Below are 17,120 nucleotides of genomic sequence, written 5' to 3'. Positions count from 1 at the left end.
GAGCAATCCTATGCCAATAAGTTTAGTTGGCAACACTAACCAACGGATTACAGAACTGGTCACACAGTAGGCATAGACCGAGTACTTTTGGGGCATTATTGGGGCAAGTAGACAAATATTCAAACAATAATGTCGGCCCACAGCGGTGGAACGGACTGGAATTCCGTGGTAAAAGTACTGCTTGTAAACCGCACTGGAGCTCTCAATAAGAATGAGGTAGTAAACCTGCTGAAGGCGATCAATCGATGGTAAGTACTGGATGGTCAGAACTTTTGTTGCCTGAATGGCGCAGTGAAAATTTTCGGGGACTGGGGACTGCAAGTGCAAAAAGTGACTTGCAAAATGGCCGCCCAGTGACGAAACGAAAAGCTTTTCAATAATTTTACAATCGGTTTGCCTTTATTTCGCGCAGCGAACATGAATTTTTCGACGAGGAAAGCAATTACACGCAATTCTACACGGCCTTTGCGGCTCTGGCGGCGGATAAGCTTGTGCAAATCAAGTCGAGTAAGTCTTTCAACGCCCTGCTGATTTTTTCAACAGCGAAAAAATTATTGTTTGCCCCAGAAATCGGGTGATTCACTTTAGCAAGGTCCTTTGTGAACATGATTTTCGTTTCTCAGTTTGCCAGACACAGATTTGTCAGCTGCACGATGCCACCGCCGTGCTCACCTCCTTCATCCTCCACCGGCTACCCCTGGTCTCGGTGTACGAAACCAAATGGCTGCTGGCGGCTCTTAAAATGCTTTGCGAAGGCCGGGAGAGCATCGCCAATTCGGCGGCGCAGTTCGACTACAATGCCGTGGCCAGTGTACTGAAAAGCTGCAAGCACCCAGAGTCTAGCAACAAGAGCATTATTGGTAGTAGTAGTACATCTGGAGGTGGAGGAAACAGCAATGACAAGGAATCACCAAAGTCTGAGATCAAGAGGTCTCGGTCGGACCTCTCCTCGGTTATTCTGCAGCAATTGTTGGCCCCATTGGAGCCGGGAAAGATGACCTGGGTGCCACTGAGCGAGGAGATCACCGATTGCACAGTAACTAGATAAAAACATTTTAGCTAGGTTTTGATTATATAATTATGTGTAATTGCAGGACCAACTTCAGGCAGTTAATTTGCAAAGCTTTCAGCAGATGAACGGCGCCGATACCCTGCTGAACATGTGTGTAGGCCTGCCTATATTGAATCGATATCGCTCCAAGTACTTGGAGACCATCAACGGCGGCAAGCCACTATATCTGCCACTCACGCAAGTGGAGGCCACATCAGTGAAATCTAGCATGAATCACATGCTGACTGATCTATCCATTCTGAGTCAGGCCCAGGGCTTGATCGCTTCTCAGCCCTTGACGCCTAGTCGCATCGACAAGCTCTCAATGTGCGGAATCACCGCCCTCTACAATGCGGTGCTGGTTTCGATTACCACCAGCGTGCTGAGCATGTCCCAGGCGAGCAGTTCTCAGAAGCAGCAGACTGCATCCACCAGTCAGGGCAGTGCCGGAGGCGGCGGATCCAGCAGTGGACAAACCTCAAAAGAACATGACGATTTCGAGGAACAGGCTTGCAGCATTGTCAGCAAAGCCTTGGAGATCTACACGAGCATCGGTGAGTTATTCAAGACCTCGGCCAGGATGCATGTCTATCAGAACCATCTCTGCTACGGCAGCTGGTTGCTCATCAGCGGCATTCAGGGAGCCATGGGGGCCTCAGGTAGCACCGGAAGTGCTGCGGACCCTTCATCCAAGTCGAAGCCACAAGCTGCAAAGGCTACGGCATCGGGGAGTGAGCCCGGCACACCTATCGCCAGAGTAAATCTTTTCAAAGTCCAGCAGGGATTCGGAGAACTCAATGCAGCGATTGCTAACCACAGTATCAAGCTTCTGTCGGAGCTGATCGAGGATCTGAAGATTGAGTCTGCCTGTGGACAGAGTTCTGAGTCCGGGGATATACCCGAACCGGCCCAGTTCGATATTTTGAAGAACTACACTTCGCTGGAGCGAATCGTGCGGGTCCTGAATACGGCTACCCTGCACCAACTGTTTACTTTCTTGGCCACCGTAGCTTACCGCAAGGCGTGCACCTTGCGGCGAGCTTCAGCCAAGGATCGCACTGAATGCGATCCCATCAGCTACTCGGACTCAACCACGTACTTTAACGATTCGCTCTCCTGCTCCGACAACTCGGAGGAGGATGACAGCGAGAGCTACCTGGGCCACTGGTTCAAGGAGACCCTCTCGCCGGAAACCCACGACGACAATGCGAACACATCCGCGCAAGAGCGAGGAAACGAGCAGAAGAGTGCACTTGTTCCCAAGCTGGATGAGCCGCACGAGTACCTCGATCTGGCGGCGGATATCTTCTGTTTCCTGGACCAGTTTCTGGCCAACCGCCATGCTTACATGCAGCGCTACGTGAAGGCGGGCGTCAGCGATCAGCAGATGCTGCTCATGGCCAACATTATCAAAGATTTCGACAGGGATGTGATGCGGAGTGACAGCGAGCAGGGGTCTGGTAATGCCGCTCAGGCGGCAAATGCTGGTTCGGCCGTCTCCACTGGTGCCTCCACCAAGTGGCAGACCTCGATGATTCGGTTTTCGGGCGCTGCCGGCCGCTACATCCACAACTTGATCTCCACATCGCTGCTCTCGAAGCAGCTGCAATCGAATCTGCTTCAGCACCTGGCTATCTCGCCCTGGTCCTCCGATACCAGCACCTGGCCGTTGCAAGTCTATCCCAGCACACTGTCTGTGCTCGTGCAGATCCTGCTGCTGAAGACCACACAGGAGAAGGAAGCAGCCTGCCTGTCAGTGTGGCATCGCCTGATCAACACCCTGGTGGAGGGAGTTTGCTCTTGGAATACAGCCAGTGACTCGGACTATGAGGACCTGAATATCGAGCATGCCCAGATGCTGCTCTTCCTATTCCATTCCCTCAACCTCATGCAGAAAAAGTCGATCCTGCTGCTGACGGCCGGCGGCGTGATCCGCTGTGCGGAGGTCTGTCGTGGCATCTCTGCCGAACGACCCGTGAAGAACAGCCAGATGATGTTGCTATCGCGACTGCTTCTCTTCCTGGAATACCTCATGAAGCACCTGTACAACGCCCCGCCGGAGCTACTGGACCAAGTGCGCTGGAACCTGTTCAGTGTTAGCAGCATGCCGGAAACCCAAAAGATCACCGATCTGCTCAACAGCCGAACCAAGTTGAACTCGTTCTGCCGACAGGATATCGAGGATAAATTCCGCAAATCCACGGGTGACTATGGATCATGTAAGTCTTCTATATATTTCACCATTGTATTCCATCCATAACCTCCCCATGTCTTGCAGCAATTCGCCCCACTTTCTACTCCCTAGTCATGGGAGATCCCGAAAAGCCCTATTGGGCGCAGGAGTTCAAATTGGATGGCCTGGCCTGGAACTTTATCTTGTGCACGCCGGACAAGCTAAAGTATCCCTTGCTGGTGGATGCCCTGACCGATATTCTGGGTATCGTGGACATGTCAGCCTATTCAAAGGAAAAGGAGAAGGACGAGAGCATGCATAACCTGTGTGCCATGCAGTACTGCTTCAGCATTGCCTGGAAGCTGCTCCTCGGTCTGCCGCCCTCCACCTCGCACGTGGAGTCCATAAAGGTGGATCGAGCCCCCAATCTTCACTCGCTGATCTGGAGCATCCGCTATCCGCTTGCGAGCTCCCAGTACTTGGTGGTGAACAGTCTAATCAAGCAGGGAATGTACACCCAGTTCGCGGAGTCCCTGTGGAACCAAGTGGGCGACATAGCCGCCGAAATGAAGTTCAGCCTGAAGCAGACCACCCTTGGGGTAGAGGCCTTCAACGCGCAGATGAACGGCAAAGGCACTCCGCGTCTGTCCGAACTCATCCTTTTCGATGCTCTGGTAGCCCACATGCAGGCCGTGGCCTGGGCCCACAAGGAGGGCTACAAGCTGACGCGCAAGGAATGCGATGACTCTTCCAGCGAGCAATCCTTCAGCACCGGCGCCTCTGCAACCGGCGGCTCTAACGAGCCCGAGATATACTCCTCGAATGAATCGATAGATCAGCAAAAATCCAAACCGGAGGAGGAGGGTCTGCTGCCCGCCAACCTGGAGGAACGAAACCAAATGCTCAAAGAGCTGATGCTCAAGCTGATGACCTCCTACCGGCTCCTATCCGTCATTGTGCGTGCCCAGATGCTGAAGCAGTTGTCCAGCTCCACGCCGGAGCAGGCACTCAACCTGATAGTGCCGATTGTGAGTGACAAGCCAGCGATAATGCTGGAGCTGCACGCAGCTTTCTTAAAGCTCCTCCCCAACGAGGACAAGCAGCTAATATCCAACGAGTGGCCCAAGTGCCTGGTGGTCAACGACTCGGCCTTCGATGGCAAACAACATCCGGTGGAGCCCTACACCCTCCATGTGATAGATGCCCACATCACGGAACTGACGCATGGAGCCAACTACTCCACTCTGCACACTGTGAAGCACTGCCTGAAGACGATTCTGAACCTCTTTGAGTTGCTTCTGCCCCTCTGCTACAGGAATGCTGAGGTGGAGTCGCAGCTGAAGATGCTACTGATCGCCTCCATGCTGGACATGCGAACCGATTACCTGCAGGCCCAGAGCGAGCAGTGTCTGCGGGAGATCCTCAGCGGCCTGACGCTGGAGGCCCAGAAGTTGCTACTCTACGAGCACATGATCGGCTACTGCTATCGCATGCTCATCGACTTCGCCGCCGATCTCAGGCAGCCGCAGGCTGGGGCAGCGAGCACCAGCAGCGGAGCCGTGGACCAAGATCGCGCCATGTTCAACGAGTCGATGCTGTTTGCGGTGCTGAAAACGATGATCAAGATGCTGGAGAAGCCAACGGCGGTCCAGGCCATGCGCCAGTTCTTCAAGCATCAGCACCTGGGCAGCCTCACCACCCTACTGCTCTCCTTCACCGGCACCAGCCTGCCCGTCAGTTACGCCCGCAAGATGCTGCAGTTTGTGGAGCGGCTCTTCCAGCAGTCTACCCAGGCGGACTCCCAGTTCCAGCACGAGGACCTGGTCGAGTGCTTTGCCGAGCTGGCCACTGTGGACGTGGCTCGCCTGAAGCTCTGGCTGACGCACATTATCTACGGACCGAACGTGAGTGCGGATGTAAGCACCTCCGAGGCCATGGACACCACCTGCCGCCTACTCACCAGCATCATCCAGCCGTCGAGCAGCTCCAGCAGCAATGCCCAGACGCCGACGAACATGGCGACTGTTTCGGCCATGCCTAGCATCTCCGATCAGTTGGATGCCATGGACATAGACTACGATTGTGGAGGAGCTGGCGGAAGTGGCTCCGGAGCAGCGGGAACAGGAGCCGGAGGAGCAGCAGCTACTGGATCACAGATCCTTAGTCTGTGGCAAGCCGCTCAACCGAATCTCTCGGAGGAATCCTCGCAGGCATGTGATGCCACTGGAGGCGAAAGGAATGGCGCCCTACTTCTCAGCTTTGTGAAATCTCTAGTCAAGGACCAGCAGAAGGCGGCACAGATAGCACCACCTCTGTTCCAGGCCCTGCTCCAGCTGGGCCAAACCCTCATCTCGCCACCCCAGGACGGTTGTGACTTTGCCGATGTCCTGCAGATAATGATCACTCTGGCGGATGCCAGCCCGGCCCGGGGACATGTGGCGCTGTTCAACACCACACTGCTTTGGCTGGAACTGGCCAAGTTGCAGCTTCCGGACAAGCAGCTCCGGCACGCGGAGAACGTGAGTGCCCTGCTCCGGTATTTGAGCGAACTCCTGCAAAGCATCGGCTATCGGGGCAGTCGCCAGCACATCCCGCCGTGGGATGACGAGTTCCAGAGCGACATGGACGAGTTGTACGACGAGCTGGCCGAAGACGGGGAGCAGGACTCGCTCCTGGACGACTCGGACGAGGAAACGCTGAACAACAAGCTGTGCACCTTCTCGCAGACCCAGAAGGAGTTCATGAACCAGCACTGGTACCACTGCCACACCTGCAACATGATCAACACGGTGGGTGTGTGCTCCGTCTGCGCCCGAGTCTGTCACAAGGGCCACGACGTCAGCTACGCCAAGTACGGGAACTTCTTCTGCGATTGCGGGGCCAAGGAGGACGGCTCCTGCCAGGCCCTGAGCCGCCGTTTGGGCAGCAGCGAGACCAGGGATGCGGTTGGTGTGTCCGGAGGCTACTTGCCGTCGCACCTGCCCCTGCTGTCCTGCAAGAAGCGCAGCAGCCCGCCGGCGATGCAGCAGATTGCCGCTCGCAAGGATTCAGTAACCAGCGAGCGCATCCTGCTGCTGAGTAAGCTGTTGGAACCGTACCGTGACACCCTGCAGCACCAGGACCAATGGTTGCTTGTGGTCCGCTGCATCCTGGAATACTTCGATGTGTTGCTGCCTTCGATAAAGGAGAACTGCACCCTGTACTCCATCGTGGGCTGCCATAAGAGGGCTACGGTGGCCCTGGAGCGCCTGCACCAGCTGGAGCAGAGCTTCCAGGTGACGGATCAACTGATGTTCGCAACCCTGGGCTCCCAGGAGGGGGCTTTCGAGAACGTCAGGATGAACTACTCGGGCGACCAGGGACAGACCATCAAGCATCTGATATCCTCGGGCGTAGTCCGCCGCGTAGCCTTTTGCTGCCTGTCCTCGCCACACGGCCGGCGTCAGCAGCTGGCAGTGTCCCACGAGAAGGGCAAGGTGACCATCCTGCAGCTGTCGGCGCTGCTCAAGCAGGCAGATGCCTCCAAGAGGAAGCTGACCTTGACGCAGCTGAGCTCCGCACCGATTGCCTGCACGGTGCTATCTCTGGCCGCCAACCCGTGCAACGAGGACTGCCTGGCCGTTTGCGGATTGAAGGAGTGCCACGTGCTCACCTTCTCCAGTGGCGGCAGCACCAACGAGCACATTGTAGTGAGCCCCCAGCTGGAGAACGGCAACTACATCAAGAAGGCCGTCTGGCTGCCGGGATCGCAGACCCTCCTGGCCATTGTAACTTCGGACTACGTCAAGATCTACGATCTGGCCGTGGATACCTACAGCCCCAAGTACTACTACCTGGTGGCCGTCGGAAAGATAAGGGACTGCACCTTCATGTACCAGGACGGCAACTACTACATGCTGAGCTTCGCCAGCTCCGGCTACATCTACACCCAGCAGCTGGACCAGCAGAGCCTGGCCGTTCACGGTGACTTCTATGTGACCAACACCCTGGAGCTGAGCCATCAGCACATCAAGGACATCAACGGCCAGGTGGGCGGCGGCGGAGTGTCGGTCTACTACTCGCACGCCCTGCAGTTGCTGTTCTACAGCTACTCCTCGGGCCGCAGCTTCTTCTCGCCGCTGACCAACGTTAACGAAGGCGTCAGGGGCATCTACCATCTGGACACGAACTCGGCCAGCAAATCGGCCTCGAAAGGACCGCTCCAGCCACTTGTCCAGTGGACAGAGGTGGCAGGGCATCCGGGCTTGGTGTACGCCAGCATGCAGACGTCCAACAACCCGATCATACTGATGCTCACCCCGGAGAGGATCTACATGCAGGAGATCAAGGCCCAGTCGGCCAAATCCCGCATTATGGACGTGGTGGGAATACGCCATGCGGTGGCCGGAGTGGAGAAGACCACGTTGCTGCTTCTCTGCGAGGATGGAAGCCTGCGGATCTTCTCTGCCCAACCGGAGCACACCAGCTTCTGGCTCTCGCCGCAGGTGCAGCCCTTCGGCAATCAGCTCTACTCCTCCACCCTCATGGCCAAGGGAAGTGGCGGCGGAGGATGCTCCTCTAGCAAGTCCAAGTCCGGCGCCGGAGCCGGAGGCGGCAAGCAGAAACAGAAGATGCAGAAACAACTCACGGCTGGTGGACAGCACGTCTTCCCGATTGATTTCTTCGAGCACTGCAACATGCTGGCGGATGTGGAGTTCGGTGGCAACGATCTGCTCCAGATCTACAACAAGCAGAAGCTCAAGACGCGCCTCTTCTCCACCGGCATGTTCGTGGCCAGCACCAGGGCCAACGGCTTCACCCTGGAGGTGATTAACAACGACCCGAACGTGGTTATCGTCGGCATCCGAGTGTTGATCGGCACCCAGGACGTGCAGCGCGCTCCTCTGGCGGTTACCATCTTGGGACGCACAGTGACCACACCCGTGAGACGCGCCCGTTGGTTCGACATACCTCTCACCCGCGAGGAGATGCTGCAGTCAGACAAGCTGCTCAAAGTGGTGTTCGCCACGTCCCTAGATCCCGAGCATGTAACGCTGTTGGACTCCATTGAAGTGTACGGAAAATCGAAGGAGCTGGTGGGCTGGCCGGACGACAGTGAAGAGGTTACTGCCCCAGGCTCGAGCGTACCTGCGGTGGCCTCGGCCCAGACCAGCAGTGCCAACTTTGGCGAGGGATTCAACTGCATCACCCAGTTGGACAGAATGGTGAACCATCTGCTGGAGGTCATGGACTGTGCCCTGCACTTGCTAGGAACCGGCGTTCCTGCTCCGCTGCGCCAGAAGGCAGTGAAGACTGCGAGTGCCCTGCTGCTGCTGCCCACACCCAATCCTGTCCAGACGCAGGCGCGATATGTGCTGGCCACCCTCTACGGCAGCCGACCATCGTATCACATGTACAAGGACGGAGTCCTGCTGCAGTTCGTCAACGGGGAGCTGCAGGCAATGCAGCCCAAGCTGGAGAAGTTGGAGTCCCTGCAGGACATCGATCCGGAGGCCTTCTACCGACTGATTCTCCTGGTCCGGGGCATTGCCAACGCCCGCCCTCAGTCGCTGGCCAAGATCTGTCAGGAGAACAACTACGATATTGTGCCGTCGCTCATGGCCATTGTGCTGGAGCTGCACAAGGTCACCCCGGCGCTGGACGAGCCAACCAACATAGTTCGGCGCGGCCTCTGCCAGGCGGAGACCATAGTCCACTGCCTGGTGGAGATTATGTACGGCTTTGCCCTGGCGGATCTCGGCCAGGTTGGCCGCATGACCAAGTACTTCATCGATCTTCTCAAGCACGACGCCAGCGTGATCAGTCACAGCGCCAAGGAGGCGCTAATACTGTTACTGAGTCCCAGACTGAAGAGGCGGAAGGTGGCCATTGTCACGCCCCCAGCCTGTTCCACTCCGACGCCCTCCACATCCGCTATTCAGGCCCTCCAGGCTGTGGCAGGATCAGCTGCCAGCGACATAATCGAGGAGGCAGCAGCCGCAGCTGTGGAAGCTGCTGTTGGAGGAGGAGGCGCAGGTGCTGGAGCAGCTGCGTTGCCACCAGATCCACACCCGGAAGGAGAGCTTGGAGCAGCTGGTGCCGCCGGCTTGGCGGGCCAACTGCTCAACCTGGAAGCTTTCATGGGCGGCGGCTTCCCCAGATTGCTGGGTCTTCCAGAAGATGCCGACGATGAGGCCATCATGGACATAGCCATTGCTTTGAGCCTCCAGCAGCACGGCGGCGATGCCAACGCGTTGCAGAGCCTCCAGCAGGGATTGGCCAACTTGCAGGGCATCCGGCAGGCAGCGGCAATGGCTGCTGCGGCTAATGTTACGGCCAGCGTTTCCGCTGGTGGCTCCGATGACGACGAGGGCTCCAACGTGGCCACCGATGGCTCTACGCTGCGTACTTCCCCTGCCGAGCCGGCGGGAAGCGGAGGCTCCGAGAGCGGCGGCAGCGGAGTAGAGAGCATCGGCGGCACTTCGGCGAGGAGCAGTAACTTTGGCGACCATGCCACCTCCTCGCCTCCGCGCCAGAGCTCGGCCAAGGACGACCAGGAGCAGCCGGGCCCCAGTGGCGCCAGCGGTGTGTCCGGGCTGAGTGCCATGAGCAGCAGCGAAGACAACGAGATCAACGAAGACGAGAAGCTCAGCAAGCTACACGATCTGAGGTAAGTTGCCAAAATGGTCCTCTAGGGATGTGCTGACTAGTTATCCTTTTAGACTTGCTGTTCTGGAGAGCATCATCCACCACCTAAGCACCTTCGACTTGTGCAACGGCCTCCAGGCCTTACCCCTCATCCAGGTGATCCTTATGCTGACCACCGACTTGAACGGCAACAATGAACGGGATCAGCAGGTTCTGCAGGATCTTCTCACCGCTTTGGTGGACTACGTGGAAATAGGAAAGCGAGGAGCAGCATCCAGGGTAACCCACTTCCAACCATGAATTCTTCAAAATATTAACCCGCGATTATGTTTTTCAGATGGAAACCAAGTGCCCTGGCAACGAGGTGCGCCTCGCCTTGCTCTCCCTCTTTGGCGTGATGATGGGCAAGACCAAGTCCAAGCAGACGGGCACCACCTCGCCGCCGCATCAGTTCAAGGACAACAGCTCCTTTGTGGCCAGCACCACGGCCAACGTGCTCAGTAAGAGTGGAGCGTTCGTCTATGCCCTGGAGGCACTGAACACGCTACTGGCGCACTGGAAGAACGTACTGGGAGATCCCTATGCCGCGGGTGGAGCTGCTGCACAGCCGGCGCTGCCATCTTCGGGCTCGGGAGTTCAGTTGCTGAAGCCCATCAAGCATGGCCCGAAACCAGACATATCGATTTTAATCCCGCACAACTACCTAAAGAACTACCCCGATATTTTCGAGTCCTATGATGCACTCCTCACGGAAATTATAGTGCGTTTGCCGTACCAGATCCTGCGCCTGAGCAGCGCCCACCCGGACAACTACGACAGCGGCTTCTGCGAGGCCATGACCTTTACCCTCTGCGAGTACATGATGCTGAACCTGAACACACTGCTCCGCAGGCAGGTGCGCAAGCTGCTCATGTACATTTGCGGCAGCAAGGAGAAGTTCCGCATGTACCGCGACGGTCACTCCCTGGACGCCCACTTCCGAGTGGTCAAGCGGGTATGCAACATTGTCAGCAGCAAGGTGAGCTTACAACATCAATTATCTTTTCTATATGGATACTAAACCATTGTTCTGTCTAGACTGGTGCTCCTTACAACGCCAATCCTCCTCTGCTAAGCTATGACGCACTGGTGGAGCTTACGGAACACCTACGCACCTGCCAGGAGATCAGCCAGCTGCGCACCGGCAACTGGCAAAAGTTCTGCGTGGTCCACGAAGATGCCCTGGGCATGCTAATGGAGATTGCCTGCTATCAGCTGGACGACGGGGTGTCTCCCATTATAATCCAACTGCTGCAGGCGGCAGTGTGTAATCTTCCGGCTCCGAATGGCTCCAAGCAACCGCAACCACTGCCCCCCGCATCGACTTCCTCTTCGGGGAAAGTACGCAGTGAGCGGGAGAAGAGCGAGGACACCGACGCCTACTACTCCAAGTTCGACCCATCCCAGTGCGGCACGTTCGTGCACCAGATCTTCAGATACGCCTGCGACCCGCTGATCACCCGCTTTGTGCGGATTTTCTTGCTGGAGAACAACATCAGCCAGCTGCGTTGGCAGGCGCACTCCTTCATGACCGGACTCTTCGAGCATGCCAACGATCGGCACCGCGAGAAGCTGCTCAACATCTTCTGGAACCTGTGGCCCCTGGTGCCCACCTACGGAAGGCGAACGGCCCAGTTCGTGGATCTACTGGGTTACCTAACCCTGAGCACCCGCACCATTACGGAGCGCCTGCCCGAGCTGGTTTCCAGGGCGGTGGACGTGCTCCGCCAGCAGAACGAGTTGCTGTGCAAGCATCCGAACGCACCCATCTACACCACCCTGGAGTCCATCCTGCAGGTGAATGGGTACTACCTGGAGTCGGAGCCCTGTCTGGTGTGCAACAACCCGGAGGTTCCCATGGCCAACATTAAACTACCATCTGTCAAGTCGGACTCCAAGTACACGACTACCACCATGATTTACAAGCTGGTGCAGTGCCACACCATATCCAAGCTGATCGTGAGAATCGCCGACCTGAAGAGGACCAAGATGGTCCGGACCATCAATGTCTACTACAACAACCGCAGTGTCCAGGCGGTGGTGGAGCTAAAGAATCGCCCTGCTCTGTGGCACAAGGCCCGCTCCGTGTCCCTGCAATCGGCCCAAACCGAGCTCAAGATCGACTTCCCGCTGCCGATCACGGCCTGCAACTTGATGATCGAGTTTGCGGACTTCTTTGAAACTGTCAGCGGGTCCAGCGAGAGCCTGCAGTGTCCACGCTGCAGTGCAGCAGTGCCTGCCTATCCGGGAGTCTGCGGCAACTGCGGGGAGAACGTGTTCCAATGCCACAAATGCCGAGCCATCAACTACGACGAAAAGGATCCCTTCCTGTGCCACTCGTGCGGATTCTGCAAGTACGCCAAGTTCGACTTCAGCATGCACGCCCGTGTCTGCTGTGCCGTGGATCCCATAGAGTCGGCCGAGGATCGAGCCAAGACCGTCTCACTCATACACAGCTCCTTGGAGAGGGCTGATCGCATCTACCGCCAGCTGCTGACCAACAAGCAGATGCTGGAGCTCCTCATCCAGAAGGTGGCCGAGCATCGCAGCAGCGACAGACTGGTGGAGGACAACATGGCCAGTGTGCACAGCACCTCGCAGGTGAACAAGATCATTCAGCTGCTGGCTCAGAAGTACTGCGTGGAATCGCGGACTAGCTTCGAGGAGCTGAGCAAGATCGTGCAGAAGGTGAAGGCCTGTCGCAGGTGAGTTTTTCCCCCAGGATCTGTCTGGGAAACTGCTAATCATTGTCCATCTTTCCAGTGAGCTAGTGGCCTACGATCGCCAACAGCAGGATCAGCCCCCGACCAACCCCGGAGTTGGCTCTGGAGCCGAGAACACCACCACGAACCGATGCTATGGCTGCGCCCTTGCCTCGACCGAGCAGTGCTTGACCCTTTTGCGGGCAATGGCCTACAACTACGACTGCAGGGTGGGTCTGTACAGCCAGGGTCTCGTCAGCGAGCTGGCCGAGCACAATCTCCGCCGTGGCACTCCCCAGATCCAGGAGGAGGTTCGCAACCTGCTCGTCGTGCTGACCAAGGACAATGCCGAGGCTTGTATGCACCTGCTCCAGTTGGTGACGACGCGCGTCAAGAACGCTCTTATGGGCGCCATACCATTGATCAGCATGGAGGCAGCAGTGCACCAGGAGATGACGCTGCTGGAGGTCCTATTGGGGCAGGACGACGTCTGCTGGGAGTACAAGCTCAAGGTGATCTTCGAGCTTTTCATAAGCAACTGCAGGTAAGTTAGCTGGAGTTTCTTGGAGCTATTCCCTACTGATTACCTTCCTTGGTAGACTTCCGCGTGGACCAGTGACTTCGGTGCTGCATCCCTGTTTGCGCATCATGCAGAACCTGATCTGTCCAGTTTTACCAACCAGAAAGCCCAACGACAAGGTGGCGGCTCACCAGGATTTGTGCAGCATGAAGGTCCTCGAGGGCAACACTGTCGACTACAGGGCTTGGCTCAACTCTGATCGCAACCACGAGTACGCAGCCTGGTGCAGTCGTATGCCGGTGAACAACCTGCAGCCCCTGGCTCAGACCAAGCAAAAGAGCTCCAAGGAGCAGGCCGCCTCCGGAACAGGATCGGCACCGGAAGCCCCGCCCAAGAGCAAGCGGGAGGTGAGGGCCTTCTTCTTGAGCGAGAAGTACGGTAAGCGGTGGCGCGAGCGAGTGCTGGACAAGCAGCGTGTGGTCAAGCCGCTGGTCTTCAACGCCAAATGGATCCAGCCGCTGCTCTTCAATCCCAACTCCAGGTTCGGCCGCCAGCTGGCCTGCTCCTTGCTGAGCAGTCTGAGCCGGACGAACGAGAGGAGGCAGCAGGCGCTTAACATGCTGACCTCGTTCCTGAAGCACGTCGGAGATGCCGGCGAGGCCAGTGCCGAGTACTTGATGCTTTACAAGAGCATGGCCACCGAACGTCCCTGGCTGCAGTACCTCGTACTGAGGGGAGTCTTGGGTCAAATATGCCAGTTGCTGGCTGTTGAGATCAGCAAGGTGCATCGCATGGAGGAGCACTCGCTGTCGTCGGACTTGTCCCTGGGCTATGCCTTGAGGCAGTACGTGGAGCTCCTGTGGCTTCTTCTCGAGTGCCCGAACATACGGAGGACCTACAAAACCAGGATGCTAGGCCCAGTGCTAGAAAGCTATTTGGCTTTGAGGAGCCTGGTGGTGCAACGCACCCGACTGATTGACGACGCCCAGGAGAAACTACTGGAGATGCTCGAGGACATGACCAGTGGCACCGAGGAGGAGACCCGCGCCTTCATGGAGATCCTAATCGACACGGTCGAAAAGACCCGCATGAACGACATCAAGACGCCTGTCTTTATATTCGAGCGCTTGTACTCCATAATCCATCCGGAGGAACACGACGAGAGCGAGTTCTATATGACCCTTGAAAAGGACCCGCAGCAGGAGGATTTCCTGCAAGGTCGCATGCTGGGCAATCCCTATCCGTCCGGTGAAGTGGGCCTGGGGCCCCTCATGCGCGATGTCAAGAACAAGATCTGCACGGACTGCGAGTTGATAGCTCTTCTGGAGGATGACAACGGCATGGAGCTCCTGGTCAACAACAAGATCATCAGTCTGGATCTGCCCGTCAAGGATGTATACAAGAAGGTCTGGCTGGCCGAGGGCGGCGACCGGGATGCCATGCGGATTGTCTATCGCATGCGCGGTCTTCTCGGCGACGCCACCGAGGAGTTTGTGGAGACGCTGAACAACAAGAGCCAGGAGCAGGTGGACACCGAGCAGCTGTATCGCATGGCCAACGTTCTGGCCGACTGCAATGGCTTGCGCGTCATGCTGGACAGAATTGGCAGCCTGCAGCGCATCTCCCGCAATCGTGAACTCATCCAGGTGCTGCTGAAGCTGTTCCTCATCTGCGTCAAGGTGCGCCGCTGCCAGGAGGTGCTCTGCCAGCCGGAAATAGGGGCCATCAACACGCTGCTTAAGGTGCTGCAGATGTGTCTCCAATCAGAGAACGATTCCATACAGTCGGCGGTGACCGAGCAGCTGCTGGAAATAATGGAGACCATTCTGTCCAAGGCGGCCAGCGATACTTTGGACTCGTTCCTGCAGTTCTCACTCACTTTCGGAGGGCCGGAGTATGTGAGCGCCCTGATCTCTTGCACGGATTGTCCGAATGTGCGAAACAACCCGTCCGTGCTTCGTCATCTGATACGCGTCCTAGCCGCGCTGGTGTACGGAAACGAGGTGAAGATGGCCCTGCTGTGCGAGCACTTCAAGGTAGGTTTCGAAACTAGATACTTGTTGCATAATAATTATAACCCAACCTCGTCTAGGACACTTTGAACTTCAAGCGATTCGACGTGGAACGCACTCCGGAGGAGGAGTTCAAGATGGAACTCTTCTGCGTGCTGACCAACCAAATCGAGCACAACTGCATCGGCGGCACCCTCAAAGACTACATCGTCAGCATGGGCATTGTGGAGCGATCGCTGGCCTACATCACCGAGCATGCTCCTTGCGTCAAGCCGACGCTCCTGCGCACTGACTCCGACGAGCTTAAGGAGTTCATCTCTCGCCCCAGTTTGAAGTACATCCTGCGCTTCCTCACCGGCCTCTCCAACCACCACGAGGCCACGCAGGTCGCCATCAGCAAGGACATAATACCGATTATACATCGTCTGGAGCAGGTGTCCAGCGACGAGCACGTCGGAAGCCTGGCCGAGAACCTCTTGGAGGCATTGTCCACAGACTCTGCTACGGCTGCACGAGTGCAGCAAGTACGTGACTTTACACGCGCGGAGAAGAAGCGCCTGGCGATGGCCACCCGAGAGAAGCAGCTAGACGCCCTAGGAATGCGAACCAACGAAAAGGGTCAGGTCACTGCCAAGGGCTCTATCCTCCAGAAGATCGAGAAGCTGCGCGACGAGACCGGTCTGACGTGTTTCATCTGCCGCGAGGGCTACGCCTGTCAGCCAGAGAAGGTTCTGGGCATCTACACCTTCACGAAGCGCTGCAACGTTGAGGAGTTCGAGCTGAAGTCGCGCAAAAGTGTGGGCTACACCACTGTGACGCACTTCAACGTGGTGCACGTGGACTGCCACACCTCGGCCATACGGCTGACCCGCGGACGAGATGAGTGGGAGCGCGCCAGTCTTCAGAATGCCAACACCCGATGCAACGGGCTGCTACCCCTCTGGGGACCGGCTGTGAGCGAGGGCAACTTCTCCGCGAGCATGAACCGTCACACTAGCTACATGCAGGAGAGCACCCAGCGCTGCGAGGTTTCGTACACCAACAGCATTCATGACCTGAAGCTGCTGCTTCTGCGATTCGCCTGGGAGCGCAGCTTCCACGACGACGCCGGAGGAGGCGGCCCCCAGTCCAATATGCACTTTGTGCCATATTTGCTCTTCTACACCGTGTATCTCCTCCTGTCCAACCGGACGGCGGCGCGGGACAGCAAGACCCTGCTCACCTACCTGCAGGCAGCGCCGAACGAGAAGTGGCTGGAGTGCGCCTACGAAGTGGACGGGCCACTCTTCATGAGCACCATGTCGCTCTCCCTGCACAGTCGCGACCTGTGGAACAAGCACAAGGTGGCTCATCTGAAGCGACTGATTGCGGTGGCTCAGGCCAGACACATTTCCCCCTCGGTCGTGTGCAAGGCTCTGCTGTCCCCGGCGGATCGGCAGGAGAAGGAGTACAGCGTGTACAAGCCCTTCCTCATGATGTGGTCGCTGATAGATCTGTGCTACAACAATCTCTTTAAGACGGTCAGCGCCCCCAAGGAGGAGGACTGGCCGATGACGCTGTTCGACTATCTGCGCAAGAACGACGAGGCCATGCTGAAGTCGACCGACAGTATCCTGCAAACCCTAACCGAGGAGTTCCTGCCGTGCACCTGCTTCGGTGAATTCTGCGATGTGGCAGGTGAGTGGCTCCTCCCTTTTTTAATTGAAGCTCTTGTACTTAATATAGTTTCTTCTGGACAGGTCTTCTGCATCTCATCGAGCAGCCGGTCAACTTCATACCGGACATCCTCACCTCCCTGCCTTCTACCAGCTCTAGTTAAATAATAGAATGATCTAACCAACTAACACCTAGAACTCCTCGAAGCAGTGGTGTGCTTACATGTAGAACCACGCAGCATAAATATATATTTATCACATAAAACTATGTAATCAATAAAAATTATTCGTTTGCACAATGAATTAAAATAATAATCCTATAGAGTTTTTATTCTCTAGCA

General features: G+C 56.8%; 1 protein-coding gene across 1 annotated transcript; it reads left to right on the top strand.

Moving 5' to 3' along the window:
- The first annotated feature begins 36 nt into the window (after positions 1–36).
- Positions 37–17,094, top strand: poe (E3 ubiquitin-protein ligase-like protein poe). Its single transcript, XM_017251674.3, has 12 exons — positions 37–248; positions 413–507; positions 624–1,036; positions 1,095–3,270; positions 3,330–9,873; positions 9,926–10,130; positions 10,189–10,869; positions 10,929–12,595; positions 12,654–13,136; positions 13,192–15,148; positions 15,205–16,801; positions 16,864–17,094. Exons 1-12 carry the CDS (start codon positions 130–132, stop codon positions 16,941–16,943), a joined length of 16,017 nt encoding a protein of 5,338 aa, XP_017107163.2. The 5' UTR covers positions 37–129; the 3' UTR covers positions 16,944–17,094.
- Positions 17,095–17,120: the final 26 nt, after the last annotated feature.

Source organism: Drosophila bipectinata, chromosome 2L (genome assembly GCF_030179905.1).
Source record: "Drosophila bipectinata strain 14024-0381.07 chromosome 2L, DbipHiC1v2, whole genome shotgun sequence".
In the NCBI taxonomy this organism is placed as follows: Eukaryota; Metazoa; Arthropoda; class Insecta; order Diptera; family Drosophilidae; genus Drosophila; species Drosophila bipectinata.
The sequence above is the reverse complement of the archived record's forward strand: the minus strand, read 5'-3'. Positions and strand labels throughout refer to the sequence as shown.

What these genes read in the sequence shown, in the direction of transcription:
- poe (XM_017251674.3), top strand. Translation starts at nt 130, where the DNA reads ATGTCGGCCCACAGCGGTGGAACGGACTGGAATTCCGTGGTAAAAGTA. An exon ending in CTGAAGGCGATCAATCGATG is followed by an intron (nt 249 to 412) that starts GTAAGTACTGGA and finishes TATTTCGCGCAG; the next exon opens with CGAACATGAATTTTTCGACG. An exon ending in CACGGGTGACTATGGATCAT is followed by an intron (nt 3,271 to 3,329) that starts GTAAGTCTTCTA and finishes CATGTCTTGCAG; the next exon opens with CAATTCGCCCCACTTTCTAC.